Source organism: Labrus mixtus, chromosome 14 (genome assembly GCF_963584025.1).
Source record: "Labrus mixtus chromosome 14, fLabMix1.1, whole genome shotgun sequence".
Classification (NCBI taxonomy): Eukaryota; Metazoa; Chordata; class Actinopteri; order Labriformes; family Labridae; genus Labrus; species Labrus mixtus.
The window spans coordinates 3,783,966-3,807,245 of NC_083625.1; the positions used below are offsets into that span (position 1 = coordinate 3,783,966).

The 23,280-nt window shown below is 40.9% G+C and overlaps 1 protein-coding gene across 2 annotated transcripts; it reads right to left on the reverse strand.

Annotated features, from left to right (window-relative positions):
- Positions 1-2,249: 2,249 nt before the first annotated feature.
- LOC132988802 (14-3-3 protein epsilon) lies at positions 2,250-22,776 on the reverse strand. Of its 2 annotated transcripts, XM_061056389.1 has the most exons (7): positions 22,531-22,776; positions 15,410-15,609; positions 12,470-12,576; positions 10,318-10,524; positions 8,454-8,590; positions 6,676-6,730; positions 2,250-3,469 (listed from the first exon to the last, which is right to left on the reverse strand). In XM_061056389.1, exons 1-6 carry the CDS (start codon positions 22,592-22,594, stop codon positions 6,723-6,725), a joined length of 723 nt encoding a protein of 240 aa, XP_060912372.1. In that variant the 5' UTR covers positions 22,595-22,776; the 3' UTR covers positions 2,250-3,469; positions 6,676-6,722. The 2 variants fall into 2 exon arrangements, with proteins under 2 accessions (XP_060912372.1, XP_060912370.1); XM_061056387.1 differs by lacking the exon at positions 6,676-6,730 and having other exon boundaries at positions 22,531-22,775.
- Positions 22,777-23,280: the final 504 nt, after the last annotated feature.

Sequence of the window (23,280 nt, forward strand, 5' to 3'; positions counted from 1 at the left end):
GGAGATTGATCTAATAAATATGATTTAAACCAACCTAAAGTGGTTCCTGTAATGCCCAGTAAATGTTCTAGTCTCTGAAATGTGGATGTGATGGCAGAATGTTTATCTGCAGGAGGAGATGGATTCACTGGGCCGGCGATCTCTGAACAAGATGCAGGTGAGATATGAGGGAGGAAATGCAGTTCAACCTTCAGCATCTGTTTCATGACGAGGTCAAACCACAGCATGCTCAAAATACAAACTGCACTTAGCTCCGTAAACCAGGGAGGGGACAGTGTGTAAAAAGTTACACTCAATAAAATACACCAAAAATAACATGCTGTAAAACTGTATATGTTGAAAATAAAGAGATCAGGCCTCCTGTCGGTTTCTGACTCAGTTCAGGATGACCTGCAGACACGTACGCTGATCAAACATCTGTGCCGCTCAGCTTTAAAAATCACTGCCTGGACAAACTCTGCCAGGAAGGACCGACGCAAACTAAAGACGATTTTTAGAGAAATATTGTTAGAAAATTCTTTAAATTATATTTACATTTTAACAGCCCAAACCTCAACAAGTTTAAAAACACATTTAAAATCCTTCAATAAGGGAAGGTTAAATGCGACAGCTCAAACAAGAATTTACCTTCAAGTTGATTTATTTATTTACTACTTTAATTAACATTTATACCAAAACGTAGCCGATAATATAAGTGCACATTTGGTGCAATTATGCATTTGGGAATAGAAGCAAGGACCAGAAAAAAGATAAGGACCACCACTCCGAATTGAACTTTTAATTGTCCACATTTAAAAGTTCAGCTCCAGTGCCGTCCTTTATTTATTCAGGATTCAGCACCCAGTTGTTTTACACTGATAAGGAGCAGAGCGTGTTTTTCATTACTAATATAAGTAAGGATGCATATTTTATGTGTTCTTACATCCTTACTCTAACATATATTCATATTTCCCTGGACAAGTTCTGATGTGTTTTATAGTTTCCTTCTTTCTCCCCCTGCTGTATTTCTCCGTTGATTTGCTCTTTTTGAGATCTGCTTTTACAAATGAGTTAGCTCTTTGTCGGATCAGTAAAATGTATTCCATCAGGGTTTAATTACTTTAAATACAAATATATATTTTGAAGGCCCTTCAATGTAAAAATCTTTATTTGTAAAGTAACAAAAGCCACTAATGTCTAAACTAACATTAGGAAAACCGCACCTTAAAGTATTCACAGACCCTGAAAGAAAATGCGTCACTTCCCCTCAGACACTGCTGAACCTTGCTGTATAAATGCTGCTGTAGGTCCACTCTCACCTGTACAGGTTTAATCGTACTAGTACATAGGTTTCTGTTCTTATACCTGCATGAGTTATGTACCTTTTTTTGGTAAAGGTTTAATTTTTTATTGTACTGGTTTAATTAGATCTATGTAGAGGTTTCTTTAAATCCTGGTTCAGGTTCAAATATACAATATGGGAGGTGGACAGCAGGTGTTGTTAGATGTAACAAATGTTTAATTTTGGATGTTTGGGATCAATAAAGTATCATCATCTATCCCTCCCTCCATCACTGCGCTTTTATACAGCACAAACTAATTATTAAGATGCACTTCGTACCAAACTGCATTATTTGTACTCTTATTCTTGTCCTTATAACTTGACATTTTACTTACATTCCTACATGGTTAACATTTTGATTGTATATAACTATTTCTACTGCTTCATATCATGTTTTAAAGCAACTGTAACAACCGAATTTCCGTCTGGGATTAATAAAGTATCTCTGACTCTGATATCTATCATCCATCCATCTAATGCAATGTGCCATGGTAAATAGTAATATATTCATCTGAATCTGTGGCCTGTGAAAGACAGACTCGAGTGAGGTACAAATAATCTGAATTTGTTTATCAGTTGTTTTTCAGGCTCTGTGGATTAAATGTAACAAATACCTCATTATGCATCTGCAAATTGAGTTTATAATTATTCTGTACTTTTACAATCTGATCAGATTACGTTCACCTTCATAACAGAACTTTTATTTAAATCATGGATCTGAATAGTTCTCCTACAACTGCTAATTAAAGCTTTAAATCGCTTGAGGATAACAAATGCTGAATGACTGATCGTTAATGGAGCGGAGATTTAGTGCAGTCTCCTGCTGCAGACCTGCACTGCCCTCTGGTGGTTAAAAACAGATTCAACATGTCAAAGTAGACGGGTAAAAAGCCCATCTTGCGGCATAAAGACGACACGTCACACATGATTTAACATTTCTCAATTTGAAGTTTAATGTTAATTCCATGCTGTGTTTCAGTAAGAATACAGATGGTACTTGTGGCTCCGGTGAGAACATCCAGTAGTACAAATCAGATTCACGTTACACATACTGAACAGAAGGAAGAGAGGACATGAGAGGAGTCGGAGAGAAGACGGAGAGAGTCGAGACGAGGAAAACCTGAAAGAATCAGGGGAGTAAAGATACAGCAGGCCTCTTTTTCCCAAACCTTTTTTTTTTTTTTTTTTTTACTTATATAGTGCCAATGCAAATCTGCATTACGTTACAATCAAAGAGTGTTGAGCATTCCCCTCCCGCGCACACACGCACACACACACACACGCGCACGGTTTGTCTGCTAAAAAGCCATTACCTAACTATCTGCAATTAGCTTAAGCTCTACAGCCTCGCAGCACAATACTTGGTCCGAGAGTGGACGAGAATAGAGGTCAGAGTTAAGCTCGGAGAGAGGGAAAGAGAGAGAGAGGGGCGGGGGGGGGGACATTCTGCTTTTTGTAGGTTTTTAATAATAAAAAAAAGAACGCAGATGATGTGTCGACGGAGCAGGTTTCGGTAACCACAAAGTAAAGATAAAGAGGGCACTTAGTTTCTTCCTAAAAAGCTTTAAATGCATCCCTTTTGAACCTCCCATAACTGCTCGACCTCCGTAATTTGCAAAACAGAAATGTTTTAAACCGACTAAAGCAATGGACAAGAAAACCGTTCATAAACACACATACACGGGAAAAAAACAGCAAAGAATCGTCTTTAAATAAACTCTTGCATATGTGTGTGTTACAAACACAGGCTGAACGTACTTGGCAACAGATGACACAGCAAAGTAAAGCGAAAATAAAAACCGTAAAAAGAGAGGACAGGAACCTTAAAGGGTACAGGGGGCTTGCAAAAAAATAAAGGTAAAACCCCGGGGAGGAGTGGAGATGGAGACCCGGGAGAGGACGTGCATACGAGGAGGAGAAGGTAAGAAACGGAGAAAGGAGAGAAAGAGACGGAAGAGAGTGAGCTGCAGGATAAACCCAGCGGAGAAGTGTGGCTGGGGAAAGGAGCTAATGCTGGGAGGAGAGAAATAATGGAGGAGGAGGAAGAAGAGGAGGAGGAGTAGTAGTAGGAGGGCTTGTCTCGTGTTGTTCGGTCTCACTGGTTCTCTTCCCCCGCATCTTGCAGTACTTCTTTGTTCTGTTCTTCACCTGAGAGAGAAACGACAGGAACAGGGAACAGTTATGGAGGATGCAGGAGGAATCTTCACACGATGATGAACAGATGAACCGGCTTCAACTACGTCGATTATAAAGAGAGTTTAGTACCAGTTACAGATGAGCATGATGCATTTCTCTTGCTGTTAGAACAAACTGTGAGTTATTTCAGGTTTAATACAAGAGGGCACGTTATGATTCAGAAAAGTGCAATGACAGATAATCGATTATTTATCTTGTTGTAAATACAAACGTCACACAGCTGCGGTTTGTAGCGTGTAAACAGGGAGGATTTTCTTTGAGATGTATGACCAGATATTAAGAGTTTTTGGTTTTTTATCTGTTTGAGTTGAGTTTGGTTTGTCACGATACTAGACTTTTGAAGGTCACATGTTCTTCTCCTCTTCAACCAGTTTAAATAAGTCTGAGAGCTCCTCGAAACGTGTGTGTGAAGTTTCTTGTTCTAAATCCACTCTGATCCTGTATTTGATCATGTCTATAAACCCCTCTATTTCAGCCCTGCTCAGAACAGGATGTTTCTGTACCTTTAAATGTAACAGCATAATGATGAAGTACTGAAGATTTGATGATGTATCCTAGTTCTCCAGATTTAGGAAAGTGTTTTTAATTTCGCACCGACTACAAGAAAAGTCACATTATCATAGGGGTTGTCAGAGGAATTAAAAAAAAATATATATTGTCATTTTGCTCATCATGTCTAAAAATGTTAATTCTGATTGTTTTTGTTTTGAATTTTAAACATTTCAAAAACCCAGAGAATCGAAAAAGACATTTGAGACTGAGTTTTCTGTTCTATCTTTCATCACTGGAAGTCTTGAATGCTAAACATCAGATCCATCTTTGTTTTCCTGACATGATGTGACACTGTGTGCAGTGTTGCTCTCAGTTTGTCCCTCGAGTTCTCAGAGAAGGAGGATGTTAGTTTTACTCTCATACCTGTAAGAAATTCATCTCAAACATGTTATTTCACCATATCCTGCAGCCTTAGAGTTAGAATTAGTATTTACAGTACTACACAGTTTTAATGTGAGGAGAAGGAAAGAAAAAGAATCCACACTGAGCTCAAAAGGTAAGGTAAAGGTGCTGAGGGAGTTCTTATTAACATTAGGAAGACCACAGGATGTGCAAGTCCCCTTTCTTTGTTTAGAGAACAGGAACTTAAATAAAGATCTGAGCCGTCACTTCATGCTTTCATGCTAATTTCATAAAAAGAGGTAAACTTAAAGTCTGCAGAACAAACATGGCTGAACGAGGCGTGTACGACTGTGTGTCTGAGAGGTGGTAAAGCTCAGCTCACAAACACGTTAGTGAGTGAATCACATGACAAATATCATCGACATTCATAGACAAGCTGCGGTGTTTAAACAGACTGAGTCAACATGCGGTCCGGTGAGCTCAAGTCAACTCACAACAAGCTCTGGACAGATTTAGTGGAAGGGCTAAAATGTGGAACCTGTGCGGCTGGTTGCTTGGAAAGGTTACCACGGAGACAGCACAGCCATCCGTGTAATGAAGAATTAAGAGGCGCGGGTAACAAAAGGCTGAGAATCCGTCATGATGAAAATAGAAAGCGTAACAGTGCTCATTAGCACCACAGCTAACTGGGATGTGGAGGGGGGGGGGGGGGGGGGGGGGGGGGGGGGGACACGACACAGAAGCAGCGGCGGCGGCGTCCCAGGCTGCTTCTGTCCGTTCATAATCACACTTCAACAAGCTACGCTCACACGTTTAAAACTCTCTCTGCTTCACCCAGACACCACCTGCTGGGTGAGGAGGGACTGACGTGCACCGAGGAGGAGCTGGGCGTTAGCACGATGTCCAAGTCCGCCACAGGGTCTAAAATAATCACAGCTAGATGAATCATGGTGAAAAAAGTTCTCTCACATTTCTGCTAATATTTTCATTTTAATCATTCACTCACATGAAGGTTTTTTTAATTTATGAAGAAGCAGACGTTTGTTCCCCGTTATTCCTTCTTTCTCTCGCCATTTATTTTACAAGATCGATGAAAAACCCTCAAAAAAAAAAAAAAAAAAGAATCAAAAATACTAAATATATAAATGTCAGTCCTGGATCTCAACCTCGCACAAAAAGATGACAACATGTTTTAAAGATTAACAATTGTCTGCTTCTGTTACATTAGATGATGATGGCTGTTTTTTTGTTTTGTCTTGTTTTTTTGTGTTGTTTGTTTGTTTGTTCCTGATTTAATTTAATTTGTAATTTATTCCTATTGTTACTGCTGTGAATGTCAGAGCACTAGGGTGTTAAACGATCTTTGTAATGGTGAAAAATCTATAAAAATCAATATAAAAAAACAAAACAATTGTGCGGACAAGTTTTGTAAATATTTAACAAAATGAAATATCATTATATAATATCTTTGTTGACCACAACAGCCTCTTGTTAACGGCAGACTGAGACCTGCTACATGCTTAATGTACGAGTTTAAAGGGGGAGACTTTAATCATATTATTCAGAACACAAGTCTATAAGCGTGATCGGGATCGAGTGCAGCTCTGTTTTTATTCACAATATTATCCACTGACGAGACCGCTCAGAGCGTGCAGACGCGGTAAACACAAATATTTGTTGGTATGTAGCGATCCGGTGTGTCTTCACTAAAGCAGTGGGCTGCAGTCTGCAGAGACGAGTTTGCATCTCCTGAATCACGCCCCCGTTGCTTTTGCCACAACAATACGGTCTACATTTACCGAGGTCAAGAGTGCGTGCTGTGTTCAAGTTACGCTGAGAGCGCCCTCTGCTGGGTCACACTGCAAACTACTGTAGACGGCCTGATGCGCTGATGGACTGTAAATCTATCAGCGTTTGAATGTGAACTTTCTCCCCCAGGTTTGAGAAATTAATGTTTGAACCTTGACATAAAAATGACAGCCCTAAGTGTGTATGCTTTGACCAACTTGCGACCATCCTGACGACTTTAAATCGCTCAGCACTCTAGTTCTACATGTGCAACGGAAGGTGAAGATCAGGTGAGAAGTAGAAGAAAACGTTCAAAGACATTTCAGTTATCCTTCAGAGCTTGAGGGCAAAAAGCAAACGACATCTCTCAAACAAACTCATTCAGTCATGTGAGGAGGTTAGTGAGGAGTGTCAGGGCGGTGAGACAGGAGTGATAGTTAGAGGTGGACAATCCAAAGACAGGAGGAATGACTTACAAAATACACTTCTACAATGGAGGAAGAGTGAAGGAAGAGGGCGGTCCTTAAGACTCTGGAGAGGAGCGAGGGAGAGATGAGAGGTGATTAGAGCAGTGAGTGAGAGTCGAGGCTGAGAGAGGAACCAAAGAGAGAAACCACTGTGATGATGGGAGAGGTTAGAGAAGATGTTAGCTTTTTCTAAACGGTACTCTAGAAACACTTTCTTATGCATCATCCTAAACACAAAGAATATTTCTGAAACCTTCTTGACTATTTATCAAAGAGTTGGTCCTCTTCCCTCCCGTGTCAGAAATGCTACTTGTTCAGTTCGAAACACTGGATCTGATGACTAAGGCCGTTTTCACACCTAACCTGTTTGTTCGCTTAAAACAAACTGGAGTCCGTTTGCCAAGATAGTGTGTTTCGTTTGCGATGGTGTGAAAGCTGTCCATCGAACCCTGGTGTGCACCAAAGAACCGTACTGGGACCACTTTATTTTGGGGTGCTGGACGGCCTAGTGGTTATGATGCGCGCCCGATGTGCAGAGGCTACAGTTCTCAATGCAGCGGCTGTGGGTTCCAATCTGACCTCTGCCCTTTGCTGCACATCATCGCCCACTCTCATGCCAACATTTCCTGTCTCTCTTCAGCTGTCCTATCCAATAAAAGCAAAACAGCAGCCAGTTGCCCAGTGCATTATGGGTAGGATTAGCCTTTAACTACAACAGCAGCATGATGCATCGTGGACAGATGTTGACTCGTGGAGGAGGAGCAGTTGCTCATCGAGACATTTCAACACAAGAATACAGAAATCTACTCGCTCGGATTAACCCGCGCCTCCTTCTTCTAAACTGTCTTGATTAGCCACTCCAGTACATCAACGTTATTTTTAGAGTAGTTGCACCGCGTTTCCAATCTGCATTGTTTACCTACAGTGATAAATGTAAACATCATAAAAAAGGGTGAGCAGAGCCGACACTAATCCATGGAGTTGTCTGTCCATTTAGAAATTGTAAAGTGTCTTTGGAGCAGCTCCAGCCAGGCAGGAGTCGACAAGTCGTTTATATCTACCTAATTTTTCCTGCAAGAAATTCGGACCAATCAGAGAGCATTATCCATGTGCATCACTCATATTGGTCCGCCTTTAAATGTCCCCATGTGAACACAGACCAAACTTGAGGTAATTATCCAACAAGGTTACAAATTGGACCTTGATTCAGACCAGAACTCGAGGTGTGAAAACGCTCTTAGACCTATCTGTGGCCTGAATTAGTTTCATATCTCTTAAGTCTGGTAATATTTTATTCCTGCTTCAAAACCGTATCCTGCATAAAAGTAAACCATGAATAAATTATGGCTGCAGTGTAGACCGGCAAAAAAAAAGGTCTGATTTTGGTATTTATCGCCTAAAAATGGCAAACAACAACATGATGCTAGTAGAGAGAGAAACACCAGTCAGAGCTAGCACTGTTGGAAATTCAGCAGTTTTTTTAAGCTGGAACATCTGAGGGTTGAGTTTCGAGGGATAACAAAATGTGTATTGATAAGAAAAATATATTATTGAAGCCTCTAATCCTTCAACGTTTAATTTTTGTGCTGACCAGACAAGATGCTGCAACTTTGGCCAATCAAGGGCCTGAAGCAACGAATCAGCTGTAAGATCTGTCAGAAGCAAGTTGATGATGAAAAGAAATGAGAGCTATAGTGAGAAAGCAATCATCACTGAGCACCAACAACAAAGACTCAATCAGGCCTGATGCTCGTAGCTTCTGTTAGAAAAAGGAAATGATCTCTCACCGTCTCCCTGCACGTCTGAGGTCCATAGTGTCAAGTTGTCACGTAGCAACTGCATGATAAGTGTTGAGTCCTTATAGCTCTCCTCGCTCAGCGTGTCCAGTTCTGCAATGGCGTTGTCAAACGCCACCTTGGCCAAGCTGTCAGCAGAGAGAGAGCCACACAGTTACAAACAGGTGGGAATAATGTAACCGAACGCTGCAGAACATATTGAAGTTTTTAATGATTTTCATGAGTCTGTTTTTGATGCGGTTATAAAAATCCAGCTCAGAGGCCGTGAGGTTAATGTGCCGGGATAGAAATTAATCATCTGTTCCTTCTTTTTTAAGAAGTGGCGTTCCTGTGAATCACTGAACAGACATCCTGCAGCATCCTCAGCCAACAGCTGGGACACACAGTTTCCTTTAATGTGGGATTTAAGCTAAAGTTCAAAGGAAAAGTTTCAACATGTGGTTGTCATTTTAGGTTAGACAGAAACGGCACATTTCAGTCATGATTATGATTTAGTCCAACGTTTTCTTTTTATGAGTGTATGGTTTAATTATATGTATATCCACTCTCAGAGGTATCCTGTATTTGATTCAGTTTTCTGTTCTCACATTTTTATTTAACCTTCATCTAATAATCTATTCTATTCAATATTTCTTAAATGTCTGAATTACTTTATCAGTTTCTGTTGTGCCTAATAGGCCAGCACCATATGAGAAAAATGAGCAATATGCAATAAGATTGTGACTTATTGCTCTAACGATGCATTGTGATGAATCAACAAAAAATAGAAATGCATATTATCTTTCCCTCACAGTTTCTGCTGTTCTTCATGTTTTACAGAATAAGTTTGTTTGCAACATTTCCCTCTTAATCCAAAAATGAATAAACTATTCTTTTCCCCTCAACTAAGATTGCATTTGTTAATCTGAGAGTAGCCGATACTTCGCTTTATCTTCATCTGACTGCATCCAAACAGTGTGAACACAAGAACATTTTACACAGGCCTCCGTTAAACATCTATAATGTAAACATGCTGCGTGAGAAAGCATTGTTTGACTAGATCAGTGTTTTTTTATTTATTGTGATAATTTCAGACTTGCCACATGCGTTCATTGCGATGCTCATATCGCATTAACAGAAACAAACCCGTGATCAATCTCCCCTCCTTAGTGCACAAGTCATTGAATTAGATTTTTGTCAAACTCAAAGCACCTCACCCAGCCGTGTAGATCGCCATTAACTAGCTTAACGTGGCGCTCTATAGGAGGGTTGAAGTGGTCGATTGAGTTCCAAAAGACCTCTTCTTAAAAATAAAAAAACAGGTGAGTCTAATCGTAATCCTCTTTTTAGTTTGCTTCCCAGTGCCTGCTGAAAAGAAAATACACCCCCCCTTCTAAATTCTTCACGATGTCCCCCTGCAACTGGTTTGACCTTTTCTGTCTCCTGTTTGGCACTGGGCAAAAGAGCACAGTCATTTTATCAGAGCGCTCTCTCTCTCTCCCTCTCTCTCTCTCTGAGAACAGCTGACGGTTCATGACACAAAATGAGGAGGCAAAAGGACAAAAACGGCGAGGCTCAAAGGAGCTAAAAAAAAAGAGTTAAGAAGTTTATCTCCAGGATTCTGGCAACATGAATAAACCCTGTAACATTACTCCCATTGTTTTATGATCTGATTAACACTGATTACCTCAAATGCACATGCGGGAATACTCTGAAGAACATCCAGATACAAAGGAAGGAAAGCCCGGCCTTCACCAAATTAAAGTCAGAAAAGAGATTTTTGTACATTTGAGTTTTTCTACAACATTTTGGGGAGTGTCTGCAGCAGTGACATCACAAACGTATATCAGTTAAACAAGTCAACGATCACACCTACCCGCAGGCGCGGTCTGGCGAGTTGAGGATTTCATAATAGAAAACTGAAAAGTTAAGGGCCAGTCCCAGGCGAATGGGGTGCGTTGGAGGGAGTTCGATCATGGCGATGTCGCTAGCAGCTTTGTACGCAACCAAACTGTTCTCTGCTGCCTCCTTCCTGTCGTTGCCTGTGGCAAACTCTGCCAGGTACCGGTGGTAATCTCCCTTCCTGAGCACAGGGAAAGACAGCACAGCGTCAAGCTCAACACGTGTGCAGCGCAAACATTACGACGAGAGTTTAGAGCCTGGAACAAAATGTTAAATCAGACCTGAACAATGCATCAAAATGAATATAATTTTAATATTTTCAATGTTTGCATCCCGGCATCTTTCACAGAGTCAACAACAAAGATCAATTATAACAGTGTGACATTATTTGTTAGGGTTAGCTGAACTATCTGTCACAACTTAAAACAAAGTCAGAGAGAGAGAGAGAGAGAGAGAGAGACACACACACACAAAGAGAGAGAGACAGGGAGAGAGAGAGACACACACACAAAGAGAGAGAGACAGGGAGAGAGAGAGACACATACACAAAGAGAGAGAGAGAGAGACAGAGGGACACACACACATAAAGAGAGAGAGAGAGGGGGACATGGAGAGAGAGTGAGACACACACACATAAAGAGAGAGAGAGAGAGAGGGGGACATGGAGAGCGAGAGAGACACATACACAAAGAGAGAGAGAGAGAGAGACAGGGAGTGAGACACACACACAAAGAGAGAGAGAGAGAGAGGGGGACATGGAGAGAGAGCGAGACGGGCAGAGAGAGTTAATATGGGGTACACCAGTTACCCCCTGCTCTATGACACCTCTATATAAAAGTTTTTAATGTTGGGACTTTAACTTAATATAATGTTAAATTAAAATCTAAAGGGAAGCTGTTTACTACACGCTGCACAGTCAGTCTTTTACAGCTGAAGAGAGACAGAGCCTGCTGAGGAGAGGAATCATACATCACACGAACAACTCTTGGAGGCAGAACAGCATCTACAGCTCAGAGAGCAGTGAGCCGAGAGAACAAAGATCCCCACTGTGATTTGTGGAAGCGGAGACAAAAGACTACGATGGGCTTTATGAGAGAGAATAAAAATAAAAGTCTGGAGAATCAGACATAAAAAGAAGGTTTTAGATTTAAATAATCAAAGACTGAACTCAGCTGAAATAACAACAAAGACTGAGTTTTATTCAAACTGCAGTGGGCATTAGTCAGCATTATTTCATCATCGACCTTTATTTAATCCTCAAAATCATTGAGGTTTCCCTCACTTAGGACAATGACCAGAGTCCTGAGTCTCGAGATTTTAGATTTTATCACCATAATCTAAAGACCGACTCATTAACACTTTCTCTACAGTTATCAGGGAAGTTAGATCTGCTCCTGTACATGAATATCTTCCAATTTTGGTTAAACGTAAAACAAATCTGATCATTGCATGAAGATAACTACATTAAATACAAATGTTCCTTCAAGTTAGAGCTTCTCAAACTGTGTGGTCGACCACAAGGGGAGGGCACTGGGACATAGGGACGTGAACAAATGGGTGACCTGGGCCCCCTTCAAATCTGATTGGCCATCCAAGCTGACTTAGCATAGTGAAGTAAGGTAACACAGGGCGAGGAGGGGGGTTTATTCTTTTTAAATGTTCATGGAGTATGGAGCTTTTTTAAAAGACACCCAGATGGACTGACAGTCAAACAATGGTTGGTAAAATGTTTCTTGTGTAGTGATAGTGACGTGTCACCTCGTGGAAAGTTGATTGAATATGTGAATTATTTATTTTTAAAGCAGTCCTGGTTGACACAGCCACTTTATTTTCTGTAGCGTCAATCTGTGTGGTAGATAATACATTTTCCAGTAAGACAATGAATGCACCACTAAAGGCATCTTTGCTCTTCAAGGCCTTTACGTTGTCGGTGCATAAGGAGCTGCTTAAGGAACAGCTTTCACTCTCAAGCCACCATATTGAATCCTCACTGATATATATATATTTTTTTTAAATGGTAAAAGGCTTCAGATGAGTCTAAATAAAATCTTTAAATATTGACCTGTATAATTAATGACATGAGTACAAACAGTGATTCAAATAAACAGGAAGTGTTAGATACTTACATTTTGTAGTAGAAAACCTTAGACTCTCCCGTGACTGCAGCTAAGATGAGGTGCTTGTCCAGTACATCCAGGATGTCGTTGCAGATTGATTTCAGCTCTTTCTCAACCTGGGGGATAAGAAAACAACACAAACAGTGCCGTCAGTGGTCTGGGGGGGGGTCTCTCACTTAGTATGGGTATTAGAAATAAAGGAGCCAGACTGGACTGTCATACAGCAGCTGATGAAGAGCCTGGTTGGGATCGAATGTTGTGTTCTTTAATGCATAAGTATATCTTCGGGAGGCCTGGTGATGCGAGTCTTTGTGCATCATATCCAGTGGTTTATGACTCAGCACCGGAAGAAGTGATTTGCATGCCCACATTTTAGTAGAAATAAAGGTTTGGATGCAGTTCAAAGCCATTGCACGTCACTGCACTCAGCTCACATTCAACATGAAATATTAGAGTCAAAGTGTTGAAACTAACAGTCACTAATTAAAAAACATCAATACTTCTTCTTTTGTTCCAAGTATTGATCATACTCTCTAATATCCTGTCAACCACCACAGAAACATTATTTTAAAAGTTGGCAGTCGCCATGGAAGACTTTATCACAGAGGAGGCAGACGATGTCAGCAGTCGAAATCGGACACTTCAACCATCACAATGTGGACGCCAGCTCTCTAAGGATCCCGCCTTAACCCAGCAGAAGAGTCATCTGAACCTTTATTTTCATATCTAAATGAGCCGTTTGGAAAAGTTTGATTAGACAGCTATCTTAAAATACGTCATTAATAAGAGTTCAAATGTATTCTTAGTAGAAGTAGGGTTGTCATGATACCAGAATCTAAAGCTTCGATATGATGATTTTGATGACTGTTCTGATACAGCAGCAACAATAAGAGATTCTCAAGGCAGCCAATATTGGGAAACTTCTTGAATTTAAGTTGCAGGTAATCTTCTATACATCCTGCAAATTGCACAAATACAATAACTCTCTCTTTGGCTGGGGATAGTTTTTGGTTTGAAAGATGACCAAAGATGAGAGAGCGGGGAACGACACGCGGTGAAGGGGCCACAGGCCGGATGCAAACCTGGGCCGCCCGCTTTGAGGACTGTAGCCTCAGCATATGGGGCGCACGCCCTAACCACTCGGCCACTGGTGCCCCGATAAATTCAAACTCTTGCAATGTATATATATTGCGAAAACTCATACTGCGATTACAATGCCTTTGGGATTGATTGTGCAGCCCTAATATACAGACAGATGCTCCAGATTTCTAGCAGTAACTGTGAAATAAATATCTTAAGCTGGTCAATGTCGGAGTTCTTGCATATAATAGTTTAAGTGCCAAGTCTCTGGACAAACCTTGAGAAACAAATAAATGAAAGCAGAAAGTCTCAGCAAGAGTTCCAATATGTGGGTGTCATTTAGGGTATAAAAAAACAACCTTCATACACTGAGCTGCAGGAAACATCTATTATCCTACATAAGAAATCTCTCCCCTCACTGAATCAACACAGTGGTGCCACCAGTGCCTGGTAGCTGGTCTGCGGCAGAAGTGGAGAAAAATTGATTTAAAGCTGACTCATGGTTGCTGCCTGCCTCATTATTTCCCTCGGACAAGAGTGTTGGTGGGATGTGAAATCTCCCTGTGTCTCCGTCTCACAGTGGAGAGGTCAGTGGAGGAGAGTTTTAAAAAGTGCTGCCAAAGAGACTAAAGCTTCTCTGGCATCTCGCCTACTGGATATGGAAACTAGATTTCCTAAAGGGTGAAACCTCACCTCTGTCCGTGAAAGAAACAACGAGGGTAGCAACTTCAAATAGTTTGACTTCAATCCACTGGAGATTCTCCACTTTGTCTGATTCAGAACTATTTTTGGGGATATTTGATTAATGAAAGATTAACGTAAAATCTGGTGTATAAGACGCACTATAGGAACCTATTTTTCATCTTAAACGTTGGCTGCGTCCTTTGTACCGGTGCGATCAACATACCAGTATAAAAATGCTGACACAGGCACTGTCATTACCGAAATGCAGCCGCCAACATCACCCCACTGACGCTACAGAAAAATCATCCCCATTCATTGTGTATCGCAAGCTGTGCTGGGACACCGAGCATAGCAACGCAAACCAAACCAGGCTGGCGGCGCCACTTTTTAACATCTTTTCTTGCTCACGAGGTCATGATCATACATTTAAAGCAAACAATGGTATATTGTTCAGTAAGTAAAACATGTGGAGGGCTCTTTTGATTGAAAGACTCCTATATGAAAGTTTACGAGTGACCAGCAAAAGGTGGGCTGCGCGACTCCTGAACTGAACTACTGTACATATAACTGCATGTTTTGGACTTCGCTGAACACAATAGAAATCGTCATGCAGGTACACAGTTTAAACCTTTTTTCTCGATCAGAAACTCCCCAAAACAGACTCGTCTTTTATACAGGTGCGACTTATATGCTGTACTTTGGGAACATGATTGTAACAGGACTTAAAGTGACCACTTCCTGCTCCAGTTTCCCTCCAAAGATAAATGAAACCACCACAGATAAAATCCGCACAGTGTCTTAAAATAACAGATGACTGTTAATGTTTTGTCAGAATCTGTTACAGACACCACAGAAGGATTGCAGCTGTGTAATATGATTTCACTACTCCAATTTAACATGGCTCAAATGTGCAGAAAAAAGACTAAGAAGAGTTTCAGGATCTCTGCAACTTTTCATTAAAAAAAGAGGTAAAAAAAAACATCAAATTGAAATGTTGAGGAAAATCAAAATGTCATCAATGTTTCTCTGTAGTTTGGATTAAAGCTGGTCTCTGAAATAGTACATATACTTTTGTACAAAGAGAGGAATGTGTTGTGCACAGAAAAGTATAAAGAAACATATGACACTGCTTAAAATCTATTCTAGCAACAGCTCGGTAGATTTGGGACAATATCAGCTTCTCACCGTTTTCCTGTATTCTCGGATCATCTTTAGTTTGTCCTCTCCGCCTTTGTTTTCTTCTTTCTGTTCGAGGCTGCTGATTATCCTCCAGGAGGCTCTCCTGGCTCCGATCACGTTCTTATACGCTACAGACAGCAGGTTCCTCTCCTCCACCGACAGCTCCACGTCCATACTGGCCACGTTCTTCATCGACTCCACCATTTCTGGGAGACGGGGAAACAAATGACATGAGCTACCAGCTTCTCAGAAGCCGTTTTCACATATGCAGTATTCACATTAGTATAAATTTACAGGCAGACCGCCCCTGATATTAGGGGTGGTCCTGACTCGAGGCTGCTCGGAGCCGATTATCTTCCCAGATTATCTCGTAGTGCAAGTGGCATAACGATCCAATCTTAACGTCTCTGATCTGCTCGGAGATCGCTGGGAACACCCTGAGTTATACAAAACATGTTTGATATTTAGGATTTAAAATCTTGACGGTTATCATGAAAGGGTCAGGCGGAAGTCGTGTGTGTGACTACAATAACCACGAGAGACGAGGGAGGGCAGTAATAAGTGGACAGTAGTGAGGAACAGGGGCAAGCTGCACAGACAGACACATGTATGCATCTGACAGTTACAATCTGACCTCCAGCTCTTGCTGAAGGATACACAACCAATGTTGTCTGCGTCTCTCCAGACTTATCTCCCTTGTTTTTTTAAATGTCTTTCCTCTCTACACAGAGCATTACAATCAAAAATGTAACAGCCAGCTCCATTGTTTGTGAGGTCATGTGAGGTGGTGTGTTGTGATGCGCCATTATTTTCATATCTTGCAGTGTGAGCATGTTTGAGATCATGGAGAAGAATATCTGTAAAGATTCTCCTGCTGTGTATGGTGCTACCTTCTTTCAAAATCAGGAAGGATTTTAAAACTCCTGCAGTGTGAGCGAGGCTTTAGAGCTTCTGCACCAAACAATAACTCCTCTAATGCATAGACTCACCTCTTATTGGCATGAGTAGTGAGATGATGGGAACTGTTCAAGGTTAATGAACCACAGAGCTGAGATGGAACTAATGAGACCTCTCTTTTTTTTACGCTTTGACGCCTTGTCTTCAAGGTGATTCAGTAGGATGCGATGTGAGGAATGAATATAGAATCAATGGATCAATTGGCGACGACAACAATTCAACACTATGACGACTAATCAGCACAACAAACCGTTGCCATTGAGACTGAGATAAATAAGACACAATATGGAGCCTCTTCAATCGAGTAACAAGGAGCAGTTCAAGGAGACATGCAGAAACAGAACCTATGGAATATAATTAATTGGTTCTGCAACTGTCAGTGAGATATTTCATGTCATGTATGGATAACCTGGACAAAACATGAGACCATACATTACACTATACGCTGAATGTGAAAATGCAACATTGCATAATAACATAACGTGTGGTGGGCAAATGAAAGGCTATTATTATCTTTATTTTTAGTTGTTAAAACAAACAGAGGCGTAAGCTGCAGACATGTCACACCTCTCATGTTAAAGCTGCTAGCCTGGAGGTAGGAGCAGTGCGTCAATCATTCGGTTTTTTAACTTCCCAGACAGGGTGGTGTTATCTGCAGAAGCCAATAGCAGGGCTCAATGCAGCATGCTGGAGAAACCTGATACACAGTGGTGGAAGCCAGGAGGAGCACTATGCTGGCTTTGATCACTAAACCCTGCAGCCCGACCTGCTCTCAAATAAACCCCAATGACCTCGCGGTGCTTTTTAAACTCTTTCTCAGCTTTTTAAGGTTTACCGAATGAACTGACAGCGCCTGGCTGAAAGAAACTCAGCACAGCTTAACACTCACCGTTTAGTCGGGATGACAGGCTGGAAATAAGGTATACTCTTTCAGTCGCCTTGTATGCTATTTTGCACAAACATAATGTACAAAATAATGAGAACATAAGAATTATTTTTAACACTCAAAATAATGCAATAAAATATCTTCCATTTCTCTTCTTTAAATATCTGTAGTGTGGTTGTTGTTACAGGTAGCTGCTTGTTGATTCAGATTACGTTCATATGATCCTGATCACTGAAGTTATTGTTATTTCCCTTTTTTATGTTACACTAAATGGTAAATGGATTTGAGCTTGTATAGCGCTTTTCTAGTCTTCTGACCACTCAAAACGCTTTTTGAACAGTATGTCACACCTACACGTTCACACACTGACGGTAGAGGCTGCTTTGTAAAGTGACCATCAGAAGTAACTAATCACATTCATACACCGCCAATGAAGCAGAAGAAGCAACTTGGGGTTAAGTGTCTTGCACAAGGACACATTGGACATGTTGCTGCAGGGGCTGGGGATCGAACCCCCGACCTTCCGGGTGAGCGACGATCGACTCTAACAATTGAGCCACAGCTGCCCCAACACCAACTGGTCGCCAATTTCTCAAAACTGGTTGCAACTGGCATACGGGAAACAAATATTGTTGCGCCCTTTCTAGGCTTCAAAGGGGTCTCGAGGTACGAGTGGCAGCTGCTTATGGTTGTAAAATGTTTTATTTTTAATGACACTGACAGTGTAACCAAACATATAAACCTGAAAGAGGTAACACACAGGTTTAATATCTTGCAAATAGTTTTTTTTCCTATCCTAACTTTGTGTTTGAGATGTGTTTTGGCTGTAATTGAGGCAATGGGTGGACGAGTTGCTAAAACTACAACATGCATGCCCCTTTGCTGCTGTTACCATGGAGACTAGGCTTTTCATTGTTGTGTAGTACTGAACTGATCTAAATTTTAAAGGTTAAATCAAATAGATTTAAGCTGCAGATACTGTTTTCATCTGTCTTTAACATTATCTTAAGTACCATTAGTGACGGAGGTATCATTTTTTTAAGGCTTGGTAATGGGATGTTTCTTGCCCTTCTTTCGGTGCACTTTGGGTGTTGTAGTTTTTACGCACACAGGCCTCAACCCTCAAATTTTTAATCAGAGAACCAGAAGGGAGCTGTTAATGTTTTAAATGGATGATTAAAGAGTTTCCTGCTGACCTTAGCTGTTAAAGTGCTCTCATTGTGAATCCAGTTAGATTGTCTTCAGGAGAAACGAACAAGACTTTTACTTCCTGAACCAGGAACCCCTAAAATAGCTCCTTCTACTTTGCAACTCTCTAACCCCTATATGGAAACCAACTTCTAGGGTTGCTACAAAAGGATGTTACAGTCAATCTTCAAAGCTGCTCTCTGTGTGGTCTATGCTATAAAAAAGCTTTGCTCTTTAACACGATAAAATCCTGTGTTAACAAAGCGTCAATAACTAACATTTTCATATCTCCTTACACTTGGAGCTATGATTTTGAACTATATGTATTTACTGGTTTATCATGATGAGTGGTTTGATCTACTTAAAATTGATATTGGTAAAAAAAAATTGTTAATAAATGTCTCCAAACGGCAAAGACGACATTCTCAAACATCATGTTTTATAAACATCCCAAATATGTTCAATTACTGTCCTGGAAAAGAAAAGTAACCAGATGATAATTGCATTTTAGAAGCTTAAAACAGTAGGTCAAACGAATGAATCCTTACCGAAAACTTGTGTGCAATCAAATCAAAGTGAAAATGTATTTGGTGTAAATTTGCAGCCATGTCCCATATTCAGCTTGCAGCTCATTTCTAAGGGGATGTAACATGTAATGGGTGTTTCTGACCACACTCAAACTAGGTTACAGTACATGGCTTTGGATCCTACAATACAGGACACTGTCCATGACATGTCTGTTGTTGGGGGTTTTTGGGTGGGGGAGGGGTATTTTAGGACAAAGAAGCTGGTGCTTAATACTACAATCAGCCTTTATTATATTTTCTCTCTATCCATGGACAACATTTCCAGCTCAGCCAAGCAGTCAAACGTCCTTTACAGATAGTTTACATCTGGTTTGGGGTTTTTGTTGTTTTTGCGCAAAATGAAAAAGCACATCGTAACAAGTGGACGGTAACAAAACCTCCTTTATACAAACAACGTTACTGTCGGAGCAGCCGCTCAGCCCTGCAATACAACAATCCAGACGGCTGCATTGGTGGAGATGGGTTTGATGAGATATGAAATTAAATCCATGAGGTCCAGTTTGAGAAACAGATTGAAGACTTTTCAGATTCCAAAAGGCTGCAAATTATGCAAGACTCCAAGAGAGGATTTAAAAACTCTAGAGAGATCATGACGGCAGATCATATTTTATAGGATTATTTTCAATAAATGAACCAGAGCATGCTTCACGTGTAGTCTGCAGACACTTGTAAAAGAATGATTACAGATGAAGCACAAGCAAAACCTAATGTGCAGTGTACAGATCCATAACACAACAGAACCATGCATCATCGACCAAATACAACTATAAAACTTATATTCACCCTGCCAAATGGAGATGTGAGAACTCCTTAAATCAAATGATAGGTTAACAACCCATGTTGCTATTTTGTAAACTGTCAGTGCTATATTTTAACATAATTAGGGGGAGAGTCTGCAGACAAAACAGGAAGCAGTCCTTGTTGAAAAGAAACCTATTATACCCTCTCAATGTCTGAAAGCAACTTTTCTCTTTTACTGATCGCTCCCTTTGGGGCTTACCGACAAATGCTGCTGTGTGACTGATCAATCTATTGTCTATGACTACTCTCTGAAAAAGGTAACTTTACTACTAATAGAGGATATTGAGGAATCACATGTATGCAGGGTGTGTTGCTCTGACCGAGAGACAAAAGGCAACCCGAGTTAAAATGACTTTGTGCTGAGAGATAAATTGCCCTGATATTAAAACTTGGCTGCAGAACATCTCTCCTGCCGTTTGTTTTTCCTATTACAGATATTGTTCCCCGGTACTTCACCAGTAGCCTCCTTGTGTACACACAGTCGATGTGTTTTATGGGCATAAATTGATGCGATGCCATGTTTGGTCAGCGTCTTGCTCTGACACGTTACACAATAAAGGATGAGCCACTGGGAGCAGCTGTGCACACTTTAGTAGAGATGCTACGACTAGTTAATGGACAGGAAAAGAAAGAGCAAAACCATTATTGATAGTTCCTTAAAAACGAAATTTCACATGCAAGAGTCTAAAGAACATGATGTGCACCAACTCTTCAGTGCAGAAAATGTCTGTTTCCTTTGTCTGTCATAATATATAAACTGAATATGGACTTCCTTTTGGACTTACCATACAGGAATTAAAAGACATTAAAATGGATTTAAAAACATGGATTATTTTTTCCTAATTTTCGGTGACAAATATAAAGAGACTATAAAACAAATCTTGGCAATATTTCACATATTTTTGGGGCATTTTAAAAATTGTGAGTTGCAGTCCTCTCCTGAACATCTAAAAATGCATGGACATGTTTTGACCACTTTAAGATGCCATGTTGGCTCCACCATCACAAAAACATACTGTGTATGACTTTCACCGCTAGCTATAATATGCTTTTAGGTCATATGTTGAAGACATTATTATTGATTGTAATATGGCTGTAAAATTCTCAATAATTCAACACTTAACGGGTGTTTTAAAAAGGATGCTATCGCTGTCATTTTAAAGAGGTCATATTCTGCCCTTTTTGGGGTTCATATATTTAATCTATGTACCTACTTTTGTACGTTCACAATAGCTAAAGTCCTAATGTACTGCTCCTCCTTGCTCCCTCTCCGCTCTGAGTCCGTCAGCTACGCTCTGTTGAGCCCACACTGTTAGACCCCATGTGGGCCAAGTCTGCTCCGATTGGTCTGCCGATCCGCTCTGTCGTTATTGGTCAGTTGCTCAGCACGCTTCTCGGAAATTTCAACATGAGCTGCAGGGCTTGCCACAACGAGCCAATGGGCTTAGATCAGTGATCTCACACTGACAATGACGTCGCACTGACACATTTTTATCCAGGGGGGCTAGAACCGAGCGTTACATGCAGCTAATGCTGCAGCTAACAGGAGGAGGTAGGAGAAGCCGCGTTTCCGCGGACTTTGAATTTTTGCACATAGATGTGCCTAAACATGCACAGGACACTTGGAAAACACACTAAAGAGCATATAAAACCAGAAAAAGCAGAATATGGGACCTTTCATGACCAATAGTGTCAAAAAGAACCCAAGCTTTGAAATAATAATTTAGTAAGCAATCAAAACAAGAAATTACATTTACAACTAAGTTTACTTGGGAAAGCCTCAATAAATATAAACTTCTGTAACAGGACTCCTAGCCTGTAAAGAAAAGTTTGCTCAAGCAAAACTTCTGACCGTGATTGTTGTTTAATAACCAATCACATGAAGCCATTCTCTAAGCCCCGCCTTTTCTGGTTTATCATTGGTGCTACAACCGTACATCACTTTACTCGGTCCGGCTGGCCTCGTTAAAGCAGCATTGGTGTCACCCTGGTTACCATTTTAAAACAATTTTTTTAATGAACTTTAATGACGTTTTGTCCCGAAATAGACCCTCTCAAACATGGATTAACAATAAAATCATTGAATTAGTCTAATACCTTAAAACTTAAATCATGTGTCACCTTTCTATTGGCGTTATTAGGTTTGCCAGGCAGGACCGGTGTTATGCGGAGAAATGCATCCCTGTCGAGAATGTGCTCGCACGTCGCGGAAGCGTTTGAAAACGATGTATTATAAAAAAACAGAGAGTGACCGTGGAGTTAATTTAAGGGTGGGTGCATGATTTGGCAGAATCGATGCCAACACATTTCAAAAGGGTGGACACAAACTTCGGCAGTGTAGAAAAATGGTGTCTGCCACATTTTTTGAATTGTCCTGCGAGGTGCGTGCGATTCGTCAGGGATGCATTTCTCAGCGTAACACCGGTCTTCTTCGTCGAGTGGGAGCGGTACGTTAGCTTATATAGCTGCTGCCTACCAGGAGGACACACAGATTAAGCTCAGTTCAACACGTATTATAAGTAAAGAGGATGGGGAAAAAACGTGTCCTTTTGGGTGTTAACGTTTGCTGTATCTCCGCCATTTTGTCTCCTGCCCCAGCATTTCCATGTGAACTGCTTTACCTGAGCCCCCCGCGCTGAGGTGGGGGGTGGGGGGAGAAGAGGGGGCCAGGCTCTCCGCAACGACGGGTACTTAATGTGGACACTTACCGTCGTATCTCTCCGCTTGCTCGGCGAGTTTCGCCTGGTAAACTAGGTCCGTTCGGTCTGTCATGGTGCTCGGGGTGTGTAGGAGGGGGGGGGGGACTGCTGCTCCTAGCGTCCCGGTGGAAAAGGGAAAGATTCTCGGGATCGGGCTGCTCCTCGGCTGAGTCCTGTTGGTGGATCAGCAACACTACGGCTGAACCGAAGACCCACCGGTAGCACTGGCGTAAAGATGGCGTCGATGCTCCATCCGGGAACTCCACGCAGGCAGCAGTCTTCTTGTACGCCTACACACACACTCCCCAATCAATCCAGAAATAAACCACTCAACAAACTCAATTTTAATATCAGCAAATTAAGAGTGAATGGTAACCTATTTAAACTTTTGTGCTCAGTTGTAGTTGCTCTTTTTTTTGCATTCATTTATTTTTATTTATTTGAAAAATATAACAACAAAAAAACAAGCAACCCACATTAAAAAAATAAAATAAAAAACCCACACACAAAAAGTGACACACACACATCACCAATGACATAACCATGATTTACTTTCAGTTTTTGCAACCAAAATAATGTTTAGTTATTGTTTTAGTTGCTCTTTAATTCGACGTTTATATAAAACAACAAACAGCAGTTCATTTTTGATATTTGGACTTAAAAATGTCTCATAGTCACACTTGCCTCATTGCTAATGAGTTCACAATATTTCTTTTCACATTTTAACATGCTTTATGACCAAAGCACAGCATGTTTCAT

Bases quoted from the DNA above. Each gene is read 5' to 3' on its own strand.
- LOC132988802 (XM_061056387.1), bottom strand. From the start codon at position 22,594: ATGACAGACCGAACGGACCTAGTTTACCAGGCGAAACTCGCCGAGCAA. The intron at 15,610-22,530 runs GTAAGTGTCCAC...CCCGTCTCCCAG, and splicing joins GCAAGCGGAGAGATACGACG to AAATGGTGGAGTCGATGAAG. The intron at 12,577-15,409 runs GTGAGAAGCTGA...CTTATCCCCCAG, and splicing joins TCCGAGAATACAGGAAAACG to GTTGAGAAAGAGCTGAAATC.